We start from the raw sequence: 19607 nt of genomic DNA on the forward strand, positions 1-19607 counted from the left end.
TTAAAGCATTTTTTAAATTTTATTTGAAAAACACATACAAAAAGGTCATATACAAGACAAGAAATTAAAAAAGAAAGAACAGTTTGGGTTAAGCTATGCAACTTTTTGCATCATTAGTAATAAATACAGTACAAAATCCACCAAAAGTGAATCTAATTTTTTTCTTTTTTTACGCAATATACACTTAATCTAGTTATCGTACATGATGATCATCGAGCTATTGCTTAAATATTGTCAATACATATTTTTTCTACTCGACTATAAAATATTAATGTCAGAAAACATTGCGCAGTAACAGCAACAGCAGTGTCTTATACAAAGATAGCCACTTCCCTTTCACTGGCAGGTTATTCAATATTTTTTAACATCAGCAGCAGAAAAAACATCAGAAAGATTTATGGTAAAATATTTTTAACATATCTATCCATTCTCATACGTATATTAAAACCTGAGAAAGACATGCATTATAGAGCTTGTGCTTTAGGATCTACTGTTCTTTCTGTTTGCGAAACATAATACTATTGCTGTATGTCCAAAATCTTCTAGTGTGGTGGAGCAAGGAAAAAGACCTTAAGGCTGGTGGGACAAATCATGACAAGGCATGTTTTATATCATTTGTCAATCATATCAGGCGTCTGCAAATAAATAGGGAATTCCAATGTGTTTGTCAATTAAACCAAGAAACTATTTTCCCAGTAGGGTGTGTCAAAAGCCTGTTTGACACAATCATGATCAAGCAGGAGGGACTTCTGCCCTTTTTTGGCTGAATCTATTCTAAATTAATGTACCATGCCATGTTGTTTCAAAGTTGCACCTTTAAAAATATCAGTGCCTGGTCTAGCTGACAGCTAAATATATTTTATAGGAGGTTTTTTTGATATTTGCAATTTTGTCCATTTCTTCATCTAAAAATATCAAAAGAATAAATAATGGCCACATTACATTTAGTGATAGATACATCTTCAGACAGACATTTAGCTTCAGACCCTGTTACTAAGTATAAAAAAGATTAAGAAGTAAGGAAAAAATATGCAAACAGAAGGGTAAAAAAGACCGGTCTCTATGTAATAGAAATCCAGCTAATGTAAAGCATTTTGGACAAGTGGCTAATCACAGTACATCTCACTCTGCACTAAGCTGTGTTGTAATACTTAAAAAAAAAAAATGTTAGATACTAACCAAGTTAGAATTAAAATAAAAAGAGTATGGTGCACATTTTCCAAATGCCAGTGAGAGGGTAGCCAAGCTGAGAGTGCAAAATAGGAGATACATGCAAAACATTTCCAGTCTATAGCAGTTTGTCTACTAAATCACAGCTAAAGAATTCTTTGAAATCGCATTAATGGAATGTAACCAAATCCACAGCACCACACACTGACACGTTTCAGCAGACCCTTTAGAATTTTTTTCTTGTTTTGTTTCTCTTTTTCTCCTTTAAATAACAAATGCATGCAAAGCACTCCCATTAAAGTATGCACGATGAGGTATTTATACACGTTATGCCTATGTAAATAAATAAACTGATTCAATCGCTAAACTAAATTAAACTTAAATATGCACCCATAGTAGCTAAAGTTAGTAATAAATTATGATTGTTAAATACTTAAGGCATTTTTACTGCACAAAATCCTGTGTAAACTATTGAATGCTGCACACAGGAAATGAGAAAAGACTGCTCTGTACCTTCTGAAGGAAAATTTTCATTGAAGTCACAGAAGGAAGCTCAACAGACATTAACACTGCTCACACACAGAAAGGCCAGCAAGGGTTAGCTACACTAAACTCTCACTGAGACAGTCATGATAATAATAAAGCCAATTTAAGATGTAACGGAAACTGAAACTTCTCCAGTTCTTTGTTTCTCAAGTACAATTTACCACGATGTTTTAAATTGACTCTAATCCTGGGAAAGGCAAACAAAAACAAGCAAGTTGTAGTAATCAATGCATTACTGCATTGCAATGCATTTTTTTTTTTTTGTAAAATTTAGTGTCAGAAATGCTACTAAGCCATGAAGTCACATACATTTAAGCGAGGGTTCAAATAATTTAAGCAATACAAGTGGAGCTAATGACTAATGTTAGGCCACGCTACTATTTTTTGGATGGAGTATACTGTCAGGAGCAACCGCAGTGTACACGTTCAAAGAGACAGGTCACTGAGTGCAAATGCATAAGCAGGGACAAGAGAAACATTCACAATCACATCGAAGTCAGGCAACCTCATAATATAGTGCATTTACAAAAATAACAGCTAGCTACATTAAGACAACAATAAATATTATTCCAGCATTGCAGCTACTTATTTAAAATGGTGAGAAGCTGAAACAGCCCCACAACTAGGTTGGCATAATCATCAATATTAGGGAAAAAAAACATGAAGAACAGAATGGAAAGAATGAAATTAACTCAAAATTCAGTTTAGAAAAGTTATGTTTGGTATCTATAAAACAATGGCTTTTCTCCCTTTTCATCTCCCCCAGAAATGGCAGCAACAGTTTTCATGCACAATATGACTGCTTTCTTAGTTAGCTTCATACTCTACATATGCTGTACTTTCAAGCGATACCACACACTTACATTGCTAATGGAAACACTGAGAAGTAGGCTGTTGTTATTAGAATGTGTGCTTGTCCTACAGGCATTAAGGTATACATCTCACTCCTGGTTTCTTCAGTGACATGTTGAGAACACAGTGTCTTCAGAATTAGTAAGATATCTGTCATGCACAAACTGCCCATCTTTCCATTATGTTCCTGAAAACAAGCCTCAGCCTCTCATAGAACATGCATTTTGAGGATACTTTTCTAAGCATGGAGATTTCACAAGCACAAATACATACTGTCACAGCTTAAATCAAGCCTGGTCTTGCTGTCACCATGGTTACAGAAAGTATATTATATATCACTTCTGATAATTACAGTTAATAATTGTTAGTGTCATTTCATACCGTTGGATTACTTGACTTGTGAGAATAAAGTTTTCCTTACACGTTCCTTATTAGGATTTTGTTTTAAATCCATTTAACTTTTTAAATCTACTCATTACATTTCATACTAATTTACTATCTCCATTCACATATTGTTCCCACATAGTACTCATTTTGAATATTTTTGAGTTATTTAACTGCACTATAGAAGAATGCAGAACATCTGAAATACATGACTGACTACTACTACCATTTGGAAATTTGAAAGCTTCATAAAGTGTTATAATGCATTATGAAACATTGTGACAGAGGAAAAGCTTTAGGTTATCTGCAGTTGAGATCATCCAGGGGATGCACTTACTGTCCTAAACACACTGAATGTCCATGCAGGGGACTTTGATAGGAACCATCTTAATGACAGACTTTGCAAAAAGTTACACTGAAACCTGCCCTGGACACTCGCACAGATCTGAACATTCTTCTCCATGAATCCTCAGACTCCTTTCCATTTTTCTCACTTTGCTATTCACCTTTAATCCTACATGGATTAAAGAATCATGTTTCGAGTTGGCTCAGAAGGCAAGGTCAAAGGTGAGAGGTGATGGAGAGACAGACATTTGGCAAAGTACCCAAAAAGGGACAGGAAAAATGGCAGACCTTTCACCAATGCTACAGAAGACATCAGCTGTCTGGAGTCAGCTGGGTCTCAATGTCCACCCTGCAAATTGGACACTTCTTATTGGTTGCAAGCCACTGGTCAACACAAGCCTGATGGAAGAGGTGCATGCAGGGTAATCTCCTAATGGAAAATAAATATATATACATATGTCAGCTAAAACTGAAGAAGCAACAGGATCATTTATACATCAAAGTGTAGGCAGAAAATATACCCAAGTTGATTAATAAAACATTTGAAATTGCATTCTACCTCACATCTTCTCCATCCTCAAGCATCGACAGGCAGATTGTACACTTTTCATCTGTGTCCAGTTCATCTTCATCCATCCCTATTTTCAGCTCCAGTGGTCTTCTCTGTTACAGGAATACAAAAATATACATGAGGATGTCAACAATGAAAAGAAAAAAAAAAAAACAACAACAACACTGAGGCATGAGACATAGGCATATCACTATGACAATCCAGGGCATAGACACTCCTGTCAGGAATCATAGCATGCTTAATTGAATATGTGTTTAAGTACATAAATACAGCCTTGGCAAGAACTGAAAACAACACCAGAGGATCAGAGCACCAGTTACTGTTTGGGGAGGCATTCACCAAGACTCCAAGACCAGGATCAATTACTACAAAGTGCTGAATAAATTAATATTTGAAAGACCATCATTATACAGACTTAACAAGATGTTAAGAACCTTCATCAAGGTATCAGTGCCAATGTGACGATCAGGTGTGCTATAATTCTAGAAGATGCACTATTTTTAACGGCCACCGTCGGCCTGCCCCGTATATTTATGATATACATCATAAATATATGTATATTAAGACTGTCTCTTTCCTTCTGTTTTCCCTCCACTGCCACCTCTAATCCAAATTAGATTTGTGCTTTGGGTCATTATTGCGCTGGAAGGTGAAATTTTCCTTCATCTTCAGCTGTCTAACAGAGGCCTGCAGGTTTTGTGCCAAAATAGACTGGTATTTGGAGCTATCCATGATTCCCTCTATCTTGACTAGAGCCCCAGTCCCAGCTGAAGAAAAGCAGTCTCACTGCATGTTGCTGCCACCACCATGCTTCACTGTGGAGATGGTGTTCTTTGGGGTGGGGTTCTTATCTTTCATAAGCTGTGATGTTTTTGCACCAAACATATCGTTTATAATTATGACCACCTTGGGCTCATCAGACCATAACACATTTTGCCACGTGGTTCGGGGTGATTTAGGTTTGGGCTTAGATTTGTTTTTTTTTTCGTGAGAAAGGGCTTCTACCTAGCCAACCTACCACATAGCCACATGTGGAGGGAGTGATCAGTACTTGCCAGATATTCCTGCAGCTCCTTTAATGTTGTTGTAGGTCTCTTGGCATCCTCTCTAATGAGATTCTTTTTGTCCTTTTGTCAATTTTGGACATACATCCTGTTCTTGGTAATGTCACCGTGGTGCTCAGTTTTCTCCACTAGTGGATGACGGCCTTCATGGCATGCCATGGTATGTCTAATGTTTTGAAAAAAATTTTATACCCCTCTCCTGATCGATACCTTTAGACAATGAGATACTGTAAATGCTTTGTAAGCTCTTTGCAGACTATGGCTTCAGCAGTCGGACAAAACCAAGAAAATGCTGATCTTTATTTGGGGTTAATCAGAATCACTTCATTGATAGCAGGTGTATGATAACTACTTTTGAACTTGAGTTTGAATGTGATTGGTTCATTCTGAGAACAGTCACATGCCCCTTTATAAATGGATGTGCACACCTGCAATTTAAACAGAGATATGCAGACTTTTTCTATTCACTGTATATTTGTTGGGATGTGGGAGGAAACCAGGGAGAACCCAGGGAGAACCCCTGCTGTGACACGGTGCTGCCTGCATGTATAAATGTAATGTATAAATGTAATGTATAATTTAATGTAATGTGTAAAGCTCAAAATGTTTTTCATTTTCAAAGTGAATCAGAATGTTGGATCAGGTCACAAACAGGTACAAGTAGTCCTACTGGTGATAGAAGCCCTTATCAGTGGAGCAAGAGTTTCTCCATGATGGTTCAAAGTGGCTCAAAGATATGGCATCATTGATTCAGAAGTCCAGAAGATGGTAATCCAAGGAGCAGCTAACATACTTTACCATACCCTCATACTCCCTAGTCTCTGGGAGGTCCAAATAAAAAATACCACCTACATGTAGGTAAAATTGGTGAACCATGATCCATGACAGCTTTTCTACATTCCCTGCATTTTGAGTGCTTATTCTAAAGCAAAACCCCATGGTTTCTTTCAGCTTGAGATACACAATCAACAACAGGTCTGTTTTGTGGCAGGATATACCCAACTCTATGGAGAATCAGTTCCTGGGTTGAACATATTACTGATAAATACAAGGCTACAGGAAGGAAAGTATGCCCAGCTATGAGGTTTACTCTTTGCCAGTAGATAATCAATGTAGAAAGCAGGAATGTTCAGTGGGTATTTTTGAAGCTTAAAAATTATAATTACCCTGATTATCTATGTGTTTGGAGAGATGCATTGTACCTGGAACATTTTGTGTGACTTTTTCACAGTATCACATATCATTATTTGTAAACTATTGTTCCTGGTTTGCTTATTAGGATATGAAGATATGACTCAGTTGAGCTCACCTTTTTGTATTTATGAGGAAATGTAAACCTCTCAATGGTGGTCTGCACAGCCCCTCGATTCACATTACCAAGCCTGTCTTCCAGCTGTAAGAGTTCCTGTAATTAAAAACATATGCATTTGTGAAGCTGTGCTTTTTACCATCTACACAAGAGATAGAAGTATTAATTAAGTATTAAATATTAATTAAGTATTAATTCACTAGTCCTATTTTGTCAACAACTTTTAACAAGTGAGGCCTTTTACTTAACTTAGCAATTTGTAAACGAGCTAATTCATTAATAATTACTTCTCCTGGTCAGAACAGGATTAGACACTACCTCATAGCTTTCCCTCACAGCGGTGGCATGGCGGGAGGGATTGAGGCCCTGCAGGGTCAATAGATGTAACTGTGGGTAGGGGTAGTTTCTGATCTCATGGACAACCTGTGAAAAACATCAGGCGATTAGCTGATCTGAATCAAGATCATTTCCAATGTATGTTGCTTGCTGTGGGATTAAGATCAATGTTCCTATGAGCCATAATAGTCTACCAAATTTAGATGTTACGGTGCCAATATGACATCAGTAACATACACTCATCGCCCACTTTATTAGGAACACCTGTACACCTGCACATTCATGTAGTAATCTAATCAGCCAATCATGTGGCAGCAGTGTAATGCAAAAAAATCATGCAGATAACATAACATAACTTTATTAGCTTCAGTATCAAATACATACATACAGTATCAAACATAAGAAAAAGTGGATTCTCTATGAGATCACTTTGATCGTGGCATGGATGTTGGAACCAGATGGGCTTGTTTGAGTATTTCATAACCTCCTGGGAATTTCACACACAGTAGTCTCTAGAGTTTACACAGAATCGTGCGAAAAACAACGTGATTTTTTACTAATCTTCAACTGTCCAGTTTGGGTGAGTCTGTGCCCATGATAGCCTCAGATTCTTGTTCTTGGCTAACAGGAGTGGAACCTGATGTGGTCTTCTGCTGTTGTAGCTAGGGCTAGGCGATATTGACCAAAAAAAAAAAAAAAAATCTCAATTTTTTTTCAACTTTATGAACGATTCTTAATTCTTAAACTCTTAATTACGGTTTCAATTTTTAAGTTAGAATTAGAATGGACTCTGGAAAATGTAGGTGTGCAAAAATAATAACAGCACCATCTATAGCAAATAGTGTAAACAATGGTTCTTTTAAATAAAGAATATTTAAAGAAAGGATATTAAAAATATATATATTGTTTGCATTATTTGCTATAGATGGCGCTGTTACTACTTTTGCACAACTTGGTGAACCCTTCGCTCTTGACAGAGTAAATGGAGACCATGTCTTTCATGACATGAAATGCCACCACAACTAAGTCAACTTGGGGTACTCTTCTCAAATCCGAGTTCCTTCTCTGTTTACGGAGTGACGTCAAATCAATGTGGCTGCACACAGCATCAAAAATAAAGAAAGCAAAACCTCTTACCTTTAAATGAGTTATACTGTACATACAAGTATTAGCTTTAGATTAATCAATGTACATGCATTCATTTGTTTAATCTAAAACACTGACCAAATAGTTCTCTGTTTGAGAAATAAAATATACATCACTCCGAGTTAGCTGCCTAGCTTGTTGCTTCCAAAATACGAACATGGTCAAAAAAGACATAATTCCAACCGGCAAATTACCACCTAGGATGTAATGCAGCATTATATTTTACATAAACTTGTTCATCTGACTTCTCAATCCTGTACCAATTCCATATCTCCACATCTCTGAAGTGACATTTGAACCTTTTATGTACAATGTATATGTACATGTATAAACATGTATAATCTCAGAACATTTTGAAAATCATGTTAAAACATTAATTCGAATGAACCAAATTAATTGTGAAAATCTGATGTCGTGCTTTCTGAGATGCTTTTCTTCTCATCACGGTTGTAAAGAGTCCTTATTTGAGTTACTATAGACTTCCTGTCAGCTCAAACCAGACTGGTCATTCTCCTCTGATCTCTCTCATCAACAAGGTGTTTCAGCCTGCAGACCCCCCGCTCACAGGATATTTTTTGTACCATTCTGTGTAAACTCTAGAGACTGTTGTGTGTGAAATTCCCAGGAGATCAGCAGTTCATGAAATAGTCAAACCAGCCCTTCTGGTACTAACATCCATGTCACAAAGTCACAGAGATCACACTTTTTCTTCATTCTGATGTTTGATGTGAAAATGAACTGAAGCTCTTGACCTGTATCTGCATCATTTTTTACGCTGCGTTGCTGCCACATGATTGGCTGATTAGATAACTGCATGAATGTGCCAGTGTTCCTAATAAAGTGGATGGTGGTGAGTGTATGTTCTTCTCAGTATGGAATAACACATAACCTAAAGTATAAACTTCAGTGACAATGGGTTGGCAACTAACAACAGGCAACTTCCATAATCTATCCATAAACTGATGTTATTTTACTGTAAAGAATACATGTCGAAGACATACCACTTGTGCTGAGGATGCATTTCTGGGAAAGTGGTGCAGCCTTGGAGAGGCCAGGTAGTGCTGATAGTGCTGCGGGAGCTGAGGAACATGGTAATGCGAATGAGGTAGACCAGGGTCCACACTCAAGTCCCTGAGAAAGAAGACCGTGCAAGCATGGGTTCACAGATATTCACCTTTTGCACGAACGTCTTGTTAACTCTAATGTAAGTTTCCATTGAGATTTACTTGAAGTTTGCTGTTTAGTCTAGATGTACTTTACAATTCAATAAAATAAATATTGAAATAAATAATTACTAGAGAAACAACTCTGTGTTGAAACATCTCTGCTTACTGTTGGTGTGCTGTTGTACGTAACATAGCTATTAATACTCATGAGCTACAATAACTTACTAAGGACAGCAATTACAATAAACTCTGACTCTTTGAAGCAGCCAAAGCTTGTTTTAAAAATGAGCATTGTTAACATTACCAGTCTGTTCCTTCAGCAAGATAGCGCGGCTGCTGCGGCACAGGTGGAGGGGGAGGAACATGTATGGAGGGGGTGTATTCATAGGGGGCACGGATCGTCTGGGGATGGTGTGCTGTTCTCTCTTGGGCATGTCTGCTTGAAAGAACGAAGGTTTGATATAAGCTAATCAAGACATACCTGGTTTTGTCATCTTAGGGTGTTTTCTGTCAGTATTTTATGACATTCAAATAATACATAATATGTGTCAGAGTATGGATTTGCCATTGTCTGACCTGGGCTGTGGAAGGAACCTCCTGTGCTGTGCCTCCAGGATCTGCTGCTGAATGAGGTATTGCTGGTGTAAAGCCTGAGGTAGGAAGGGGGGGCCTTGGATGTCCTGGAACTGTGGTGCTGGTATGTGGCCGAGGGGAGGATGCAACGGGGCAGCTGGCTGGTGCGTTGGGCCAAGGTGCGGGTTCATGCCCGCCTGAGATTGTCCTGGATGGGGCATTGGGAAGTCAACAGGGATCTGGGCTTGGGGCCCTACTTGGAAATGCCGGCAAGAGGTAGCATGGCTATGCTGATGCCTGTTAAACTGAGATCCTGCAAGAACAATGACACCACATCAACTAATGTTGGGCAAATATACACTGGTTTTTTAATTAATGTACAACTCTTGTTGATCACCTCTCCTAAGCTCCCCAAACTTCTCTGCACTTCTGAAGAATGCAGAGTGAAGTTTGAGTGTTTTGTACAGATTTACTGGCTTGTCATACTACCAGGGCATCTCGGTGGTAGTCAGCAGCAGTGTGTAGTTTCATTTTGGTTCTCATGGTCACTTCTCACCTCTCAGCAGCTGACACTTCAACGACAGATGCGAGCAAGTCTACTTTTATTCACTGACTATTCCAAGCAGCTAGCTGAGCCTCTCAGAGGGAGTTCCTTGGCCACACCTGCTGTCTCAAAGACCCTGGAAAATCTATGAGCTTTGGCTCAAATGAAGGATTCACTAAGTGACTTGTATAGTTGTCCTGGCAAAGCATGCAGGAAAATACCACAGCAAAAAAATGGTCTCATTACATATGTACACAAGAAATAAAACAGTGAGCATGATTTAATGATTTGTTCTAAGTGCATGTGGGGGAAAAAAAAAATTCTTAAATGAACGGACATGAAATTAAAAAGTAACAATCATGGACCTAGACAAAACATGTGGCTGAACATTTCTAGGCATCTTCCATAATGATGTAAAGAGGATGAATGTCATATGAAAAATATGTCTACACTTAAGTACAAAAGCATGAGAACCTCAAAAAGTAAAACAGCAATTGGCAAGCTATGGAACATCTGTTTTCCCCCAGCTTAATAACGAGCTTCCTGTGCACTCAAAAGGATTTTCAATTCCCTGCATATTTGTGAAAATCTAGGTCTTTTCAGCACTATATGCCATGTTTTTTGTTCACTGAAAATGCCCTCCCTTGGTTCTTCACTGGCTCGTTGGGATTTTACAACCAGTCATTATTTCTGCTTTGTACCATCTGTGAACACACCTGGATTAGGTAACCTAAGCATATAAACTTAGGATGAGCAGTTTGGTTAAAATTTTAATCAAACTGCTCATTCCAAGTAATGAGATTTTGACTCCAAATTAGGTACTTTAAGTCTGAAACACCATGGGTTTATTGCTTTTGCTTCTGTTGGGTCAAAGCCAATATATGAGGTGGTTAAAAAAAATCTATTCACAACCTGAATAACTGAAACCTGGTTGTATTATAAAGATTTTATCCTATGTTCAATAAAAGCGCTAAATAAAATTAGGTCCTTAGTAAACGAAATAAATTCTTTATTTAAAAATCCGAGACCCGAGTTTGTTTTATATTTATTACAAGTGCGAAGAAATCCCCCCCACTGCCAAAATGTCTTCCAGGTGTTAGTGGAAGAAAGAATAATTAATCACAATGATGGGATGTTTAGATACCTCCACACACCACAGCATAGGAACATGTACATTGTGTCAGGATCACTGACTAAAAAAAAAGACTTAAAGGTGCAGTTTTAAATGTTCATAACCAATACCATTTTAAAGTTCTAAGGTTTGCAGTTTCCAAAAAAAATCTATGCACAATACAATGCAAAGCACTAGTGAATTAATTTCCTAATATCTTTGAAACACTGTAACAATGTCCAGTCTAAAGGACTGGGTTCCCACTGCACCTTCAAGTACCTAAATAATCAACATAAATGGCCACATATAAACTCATTGAGCTCTCATGATGAAGAAAGCAAGTAATCTATCTTTGTCACAGCAGGAGGGAGGAGGTGAGGAGGGGGCAATAAATGGAAATCAGCAAGAAGCACACTGGAGGTTAGGAAAAATACTATATTCTTTATTGAAAAATATTAGTATAGGTGGATTTGTGTCATAATAATAATAATAATACCATGCAACAAATAAAACAACATTGACCAAAGGCAAGGCCCACCATGCTCCGTACAGGGTTAAACAGAACAAAAGCGGCATCCAATGAGCAGATGTGTTGGCTATAGCACATTACAGTACAGCAGGGTACATCTTTTCTACAGAAAGATTACATTGGAGTCTAATCAATGTTGAATAAAAATAATATGAATAATGTGATTCATGCATTGAAGTCTATTACCAGAACAAAAGGTAGAGAAACCACAACCAAACAATAGACATTTTCACTCTAATAGAGGATATTTGTAGCAGTGCAGGAAATTAAACATCCCTGTGAAATGGATAGCATTTTGGAATTTGTTAGTGCAGAGATCAAGTCAAGTGCTTAATTAATTAGCATAATTTTTTTACGCTGTGTGTATTGATAAGCCTTATTTAGGCAGTTGTTAAAGCCATGTGGCACATGTCTGGGTGATCAACACAGGTGCAGTGTAACATATTTGTGCGGCCTTTATATTACATAGCATGCTTTATTTCTTGCTCATTAGAGACTTATTTAATGCCATATCTCTTCTTCAGGTTCCCAGCCCTGGTCCTGGAGTACCCGTGTCCTGCACATTTGTGTGTTTTCCCTGCTCGAACACACCCACTTCAACTCAGGAAGGGTTCTTGTTTACCAGATTAGTTGAATCAGGTATGTTGGGAGCAGAGAAAACACTAAAATGTGCAGGACAGGAGGTACTCCAGGACCAAGGTTAGGAACCTGTGATACAGGGAGTAAAATAATTATAAATATGCCCGAATCCAATAAATAAATAAATAAAGCCAACACATTGGATGGGTACAATGCACCTTTGCTTGTACGAAGGCATGATGCTTTCTTCGTTTAAGAAATATGAACTGCAAAATGCATCCACTTTACAGGAATTTACACATGTTGACTACCAAGGCTGGAAGGGATGTACATGAGTCAACTTCTCTAATGCTACTGTATACGGGTTAACTATGTCAACTTAACATAGAGAAACACATTTTAGCTCAATGTTATTTTTTTTTAGTCTTTAACATAAGGGAGCACTGTTCTTGGGTGTTCAAATACCAATGTCGTCTTCGGATGGAAAGAGGAAATGAAGAAGGGGGATCACAAAACAGCTAAATGCAGAGAACAGGCAGAGGCCACACCACACAGCAGCAGATGATCATTAGCTACACAATGGAGGGGGGACGACAAAGATCGGATAATGCAGAATGTAGAGCCAGCCTCGATACTATGAGACAGGAAATAAGAAACAGAAATAAAAGCACAATGAAATCGTTGATGCCACTCCATGGAGAAAAAAAAAAATCAGTGCCACGCTAGCTTAGTTAACCAGCTAGCTACATTCGCTCAGCTAGCTAGTCAGTCGGGCAGCTAGTAGACGATGTGAGCAAGCTAAGCATAGTTAGCTAGACAGCTAATTAGCGGATGTCTCACCCTGTGAGACCCGTGCTCAAATGCAAGCATAGGAATAAATATGGAATTAGCGGCCAATAACCAAGTGCCACTGTTCTTTGTACACTTCGTGGAAGATAACGTCTGTAGTATTTGCTGCAAATAAATAACTGATCAGCTAGTTACTCGCTAGCTGAATTAGCGGCCATCACAAAGAATTGCAGCTTGAATGCTGATCCCCCAAACACAAGGTTCACATTTTAACTAGCCGCTTATGGTAAAGGATCTCATAAAATACAGTTAATATTTGTATGTTTGCACAAATGGATTGCCGTGTAAAATAAGAGACATGATCAGCTACACCAAATTGCCGCACATTAATCAAATGCCTTGGCTACTGTTTCAGGCCTTTATTGTCTATTAGCGGCTCTAGCTAACTCGCTAGCCGCGCACGGCTATTAACGCCTGGGGGAAATTGGAGACCACTGAAATACACACAAAACATACAGTTACTAAAAACAAAACAATACCCCCAATTTACGATATCTGCCTCGCTAGACGAGCAAATATGTTTTCCAAAACATTCAGCTGCTAGCTGGCTAGCTAACAGATTAGCTTGCCCTAAAACAGAAATCGGTCATGCAACGATCATTTGAAATCCTCCCTTGTCGCTTCGCTTGCTTACTAGCCAGCAAGGAGGGCAAACAGCCACGACGAATTTGTTTATCGCTAGCTTACATCCTGAGCGGAATTACCACCAAGGTCGACGTATGATTTATCTAGGGAAGTGGTCGTAGCTAGCTATGTTAGCAAGCAAGTGGTATTTTTGGAAGATTTCGTACACAGCTAATGTTAATGGCTTAAGACAAGTAAATGTAATAAATACCTCTATTTCTTACTGAGCCGAAAACGGGTAGAACCAGGTATCCAACGTGTACTAACACCATCTTTGAATTCTTCTGATCGTTTAACAGTCTTTAAATAGATGGCTCAAAATACTCGAGTAGAAATAAAAAGTAGCTAGCGTTACATTCAAGGCAGAGCGCGCAGTTGCCTTGAGGACAAAGACGGAGAGCAGCGGACTGCTGCTGTATGATCAACACAAAGCTGGACATGAACAGGGTGTTGCTGTATGTCACCGCCAGATGGCGCCACTGAGCAGAAAAAAAAACACGTCTACGCTCAGCACCGCATGCATCACTATTCTGCTTATTGTTAAAATATTATGTAAAAATTGTCAAGAGGACGAGATAAACTGTTCGTAGCATGGATTCCACAAGGTGTTGGACACATTCCTTTGAGATTTTGGTCCATGTTAACATGAAAGCATCACATAATTGCTGCAGATTTGTCAGCTGCACATGTTGCAAAGCTCGCATTCTACCACATCCAGAAAGTGCTAACTGTGATTCAGAGCTGGTGACTGGGGAGGTCATTGAAGTACACTTACATATTTTTGTTGTCATGTTCATAGAACCAAGTTAATTGCAACTTGTGCTGGTGACATGGAGCATTATCATGTTGGAATTAGGCAATATACACCAATCGGCCATAACATTAAAACCTCTGAGAGGTGAAGTGAATAACATTGATTATCTCATTACAATGGCACCTATCAAGGGGTTGATGTGCTGGAAGCAGGAAAAATGGGCAAGCATAAGGATCTGAGCGACTTTAACAAGGGCCAAATTGTGATGGCTAGACGACTGGGTCAGTGTGGGGTGTTCCTGGTATGCAGTGGTTAGATGGCACCAGGGTGCACTGTGGGAAGAAGGCAAGCCGGTGGAGGCAGTGTGATGCTCTGGGCAATGTTCTGCTGGGAAACCTTGGGTCCTGGCATTCATGTGGATGTTACTTTGACACATACCACCATCCTAGACATTGTTGCAGTCTAACTGAGCATCTGTGGGATGTGCTGGACAAACAAGTCTGAACCATGGAGGCCCCACCTCACAACTTACAGGACTTAAAGGATCTGCTGCTAACGTCTTGGTGCCAGATATCACGGCAAACCTTCAGAGGTCTTGTGGAGTCCATGCCTCAATGGGTCAGAGCTGTTTTAGTGGCACAATATTAGGCAGGTGGTTTTAATGTCATGGCTGATCGGTTATATATATATATATATATATATATATATATGTATATATATATATATATATATATATACAGTCAGGTCCATAAATATTGGGACAGTGACACAGTTTTGGTAATTTTGCCTCTGTACACCACCACAGTGGATTTGAAAAGAAGTGACTGAAGCGTAGACTTTCAGCTTTAATTCAAGGGGTTTAACAAAAATATTGCATTAACCGTTTAGGAATTACAGCCATTTTTTACAGAGTTCCTCCATTTTCACAGGCTCAAAAGTAATGGGACAAACTAATATAATCATAAATATTAGGATTATTTTTATTACTTGGAGGTAAATCCTTTGCAGTCAATGACTACCTGAAGTCTGGACCCCATGGACATCACCAAATGCTGAGTTTCCTCCCTTGAGATGATTTGCCAAGTCTTCTGCAGCCATCTTCAGTTGCTGCTTGTTTGTGGGTCATTCTGCCTTCAGATTTGTCTTCAGTAAGTGAAAAGCAGCTCAGTTGGGTTGAGGTCAGGTGACTGACTCGGCCATTTAAGAACATTTAATTTCCAAGCTCTTGGGCTGCTTTTACAGTATGTTTTGGGTTGTTATCCATCTGTACTGTGAAGCGCTGTCCTATCAGTTTTGCAGCATTTGACTGAATCTGAGCAGAAAGTATAGCTCTGTACACTTCAGAATTCATCCTGCTACTTCTATCAACAGTCACATTATCAATAAACCCCAGTGACCCAGTTCCATTGGCAGCCAAACATGCCCATGCCATAACACTGCCTCCACATGTTTGACGGATGATGTGGTATGCTTTGGATCATGAGCCCTTCCTTTCCTTCTTCATACTTTTCTCTTCCCATCATTCTTGTACAAGTTAATCTTGCATCAGAACTGGTCAGGCTTTTTTAAGAGGTTTTTTAGCAAAGTCTAATCTGGCCTTTGTGTTCTTGAGTGATACCAGCGGTTTGCATCTTGAGGTAAACCGTCTGTATTTACATTCATGAAGGTGGCTCTTGATTGTAGACTTTGACAATGATAGGCCTACCTCCTCCAGAGTGTTCCTGACTTGGCTAGATGTTGTGAAGGGGTTGTTCTTCAATAAGAAAAGAATTCTGCAATCATCCACTTTAGTTGTTTTCTGTGGTCTCCCATGCCTTTTGGTGTTGCTGAGCTCGCCAGTGCATTCCTTCTTTTTAAGAATGTACCAAATTGTTGATTTGGCCCTCCTAAAGTTTCTGCTATCTCTCTGATAGGTCTGTTTTGGTTTTTCAGCCTAATGATGGCCTCCTTCACTTGCATCAACACCTCTTTGGACGGCATATTGAGAGTTCCCATGAACAGCTACCAAATGCAAATTCAACACTTGGAATCAGCTCCAGACCTTTTATCTCCTTAATTTATCATGATATAAGGAGGAAACAGGCCACAGCTGGCCATGAAACTGCTTATCAGTCAATTGTCCCATTACTTTTGAGCCTGTGAAAATGGAGGAACTCTGTAAAAAATGGCTGTAATTCCTAAATGGTTAATGCAATATTTTTGTTAAACCCCTTGAATTAAAGCTGAAAGTCTACGCTTCAGTCACATCTTGACAGCTTCATTTCAAATCCACTGTGGTGGTGTACGGAGGCAAAATTACCAAAACTGTGTCACTGTCCCAATATTTATGGACCTGACTGTATGTGTGTATATATATATATATATATATATATATATATATATATATATATATATATATATATATATATATATATAACCGTTCAGCTATAAGACAGGTTGCTGTTGATGCCAAATTTTGTCCCTCCTATCTGCATTGTTGCAGAATTTAGATCAGGCAATGTCTTTTCCAGTCTTCAACTGTCCAACTGTTTTGGTAAGCCTGTGCCCACTGTAGCCTCAGATTCTTGTTCTTGGCTTACAGGAGTGGAACCCGATGCAGTCTTCTGCTGTTGTAGCCCATGCACCCCCAAGTTCGACATGTTATGTCTTCTGAAATGCTTTTCTGCTGTGTGAATATGTGGTTTTATAGGGGGTGCAATTGGTGCATATGCACCTCCAAGCTGTTGGGATTACAAGTCATTGCTTCATTCATCTTGACCACACCACATACAAGTTACATGGTGACTACATGATGTACTTTTATTTTATTCTAAAATACTATTGTCAACAGCTATCTCTCTCTGGAAACTTCTTGCCAAGTTCACACTGGTTTGACACTGGTTCCATGTGACAGGCAACCTTGGCATTATTGGGTGTTCATAGAGCCACAGTTACATATGTAACTAGCATTATATTTCATCCCTCCTAACCTCCAGGGGTGGTACCAAGATGTCATGAGGAGCCAACTCAGCATAAGACTGACTGGCAGGGTGCTCGCATATGACTGACACACTCACGCCACTGGGAGGGGCGATGTTGGTCTTATAGAATCTAGAAAAGGAGATCCTGGAGTGGCATGTCTCTGAGTACTGCCCATGTGGAAGTACTTACAGTGGCTTGATCACTCCCAGTCTTATTGCTGGGTGAGGTCCAAGGCTGGACTCTTGTGACAAGTTTATGAGAACCTAGTGAGACACCATCCATAGTGCTGCAATATGCAGCAATAGCTGCTACATATACTTTCAATGTAGCTGGAGATTTTCCGTTGTCTAGCAGTTCCTGCAGAAAGGTTAGTACTTTAGGTACTAGACAGTGCACTGCATTCATATGATGGAGTGCACACCATCCACTAAACACTCATTCACACCATTCATTTCCATTTGAAAGGTACAAGGCCCATGTACTGGGGGATCCCTCCCTGTGCTTCCCTCTGAGAGGCCATACAAATAGCTGCAGGTACCCTGCCTGAGGCTACTTAAGTCAGATTTGCATCAAACACAGCAGGTCTTTGTGAGACATGAGTCCTCATTTCACAGTTGCTTGTTTGGAATGCAAGTGGCAGCTAGGCTACAGCTCTGGTTTTGAGTAGTAGTTATACTATGAGCCATTTCAATATTATTTGCAAGTTCATGCAGGCCAGAACATAAAACAAGGTAGCGGGCCTTGGGTTTGATATGTGTGCTGTAGGCTGAACTTTCTGAAAGTTCCTTACCTCCAGCAGCCCTAATGGGACTACTGTTACAGCTACGGTTAACAACCCAAGCATCCTTAGCAGGAGCCAGAACTGCATGTATGTACATGCTTTTCAAGCAAAATAATGTCCGTCACACATTGGGATGACAGTGTGACAGTGACAATCTTCATTCTAGATTAATCTAGCTTCACACCGATGAATTGTGTGGTCTTTTTCAGTAATAATGAGCTTTTCGTCCAGTTCCCCACAAGCAGCAATGTGTGTGTGAGAGTGAACATGTCTTGGGTAGCCTACTTGTTGGTGGGGGCATAAACAAGCTAATTTTCCAGGTATGGCATTATCCTTATGCATCACGCCATCAGAGGAGATAAGGCTGCCTACATGCCTCTTGTGAATATCCTTGGTGCTAGAGAGAAGCCGAAGGGTGGAACTTTGAATTGGAATGCCTGTCCTTGGAAGGAGCAATGGGGACATGGGGAAAATAATCATGGTGCAGGTCCACTGTTGTGAACCAATCCTGAGGCTGCATGGCAGAAACAACATTCAATAGTGTCAACATATGGAATGGCAGGATCTTTAGAAAATAGTTAAATTCTGTCAAATCTAGAATCTGACCAAATCCTCTGTTGTTTTTCTGAATTAAGATGTGTAGAACCCCTTGTTCTGGACAGTGGGGTCTACCATCTTGATATAGTTTTTGTCCAACAGGTAAAAGAACCTCTTAGAAGAGAGCAGAAACTTTGATTGGATCTGAAATCAACGAGACCCTGAGACCTGAAAAGGCTAGGGGCCCCTAGTGGAAATGAAGTTTGTATCACTGTGATGTTGTCAGGACCCACTGGGCCAATGTAGTTGCTACCCAGTGAGCAAAGTTTTCAATTGTAAAACATCCCAGCAGCCCCTGTCCATCATGGATGGGCTCCACGAGATTCTTTAGCAGTGCTGGAGGTCTGAGTTCTAGAGGTCTGATCATTTACTGCACACATCTGGCAGCACAGACTGTGCTAAATATACACTATATGGTCAAAAATATGTTGACACTTTACCAATCACATCCGTGTGCTTTTGAGCATCCCATTAAAGATTTAGTTCTCTCTTTACTCTTGTAACACTCTCCAGTCATTTGGGAAGGCTTTCCACTAGATTTTGGAACATGGCTGTGGGGATTTGCCCATTCAGTCACAAAAGCATTCATGAGGTCAGGCACTGATGTCAGGTGAGAACACCTGGGGCACAGTCAGTGTTCTAGTTCAACCCAAAAGTGTACAGTGGGGATGAGATCAGGGCTCGACAATGGCTTTATGTACCTTGTATTGTGCACAGAGGCATTGTCATGCTGAAACAGTTTTGGGCTAGGCCCTGTAGTTCCAGTGAAGGAAAATCTTAATGCTACAGCATACATAGATATTCTAGAGAGTTGTG

General features: G+C 39.5%; 1 protein-coding gene across 2 annotated transcripts; it reads right to left on the reverse strand.

Moving 5' to 3' along the window:
• rnf165b (ring finger protein 165b) lies at positions 1-14173 on the reverse strand. Of its 2 annotated transcripts, XM_026916327.3 has the most exons (8): positions 13910-14156; positions 9466-9775; positions 9194-9325; positions 8725-8854; positions 6560-6664; positions 6242-6337; positions 3857-3960; positions 1-3727 (listed from the first exon to the last, which is right to left on the reverse strand). In XM_026916327.3, the coding sequence occupies exons 1-8, from the start codon at positions 13968-13970 to the stop codon at positions 3610-3612; spliced, it is 1056 nt and encodes a 351-aa protein (XP_026772128.1). In that variant the 5' UTR covers positions 13971-14156; the 3' UTR covers positions 1-3609. The 2 variants fall into 2 exon arrangements, 1 of the variants encoding a protein (XP_026772128.1); XR_004578582.2 differs by lacking the exons at positions 1-3727; positions 3857-3960; positions 6242-6337; ... (2 more) ...; positions 9194-9325; positions 9466-9775 and adding an exon at positions 11539-12859 and having other exon boundaries at positions 13910-14173.
• Positions 14174-19607: the final 5434 nt, after the last annotated feature.

Source organism: Pangasianodon hypophthalmus, chromosome 8 (genome assembly GCF_027358585.1).
Source record: "Pangasianodon hypophthalmus isolate fPanHyp1 chromosome 8, fPanHyp1.pri, whole genome shotgun sequence".
Classification (NCBI taxonomy): Eukaryota; Metazoa; Chordata; class Actinopteri; order Siluriformes; family Pangasiidae; genus Pangasianodon; species Pangasianodon hypophthalmus.

Bases quoted from the DNA above. Each gene is read 5' to 3' on its own strand.
- rnf165b (XM_026916327.3), bottom strand. From the start codon at position 13,970: ATGGTGTTAGTACACGTTGGATACCTGGTTCTACCCGTTTTCGGCTCA. The intron at 8,855-9,193 runs GTAATGTTAACA...CTTCTTTCTCAG, and splicing joins CTTGCTGAAGGAACAGACTG to GGACTTGAGTGTGGACCCTG. The intron at 3,728-3,856 runs GTAGAATGCAAT...ATTTTCCATTAG, and splicing joins GAGGATGGAGAAGATGTGAG to GAGATTACCCTGCATGCACC.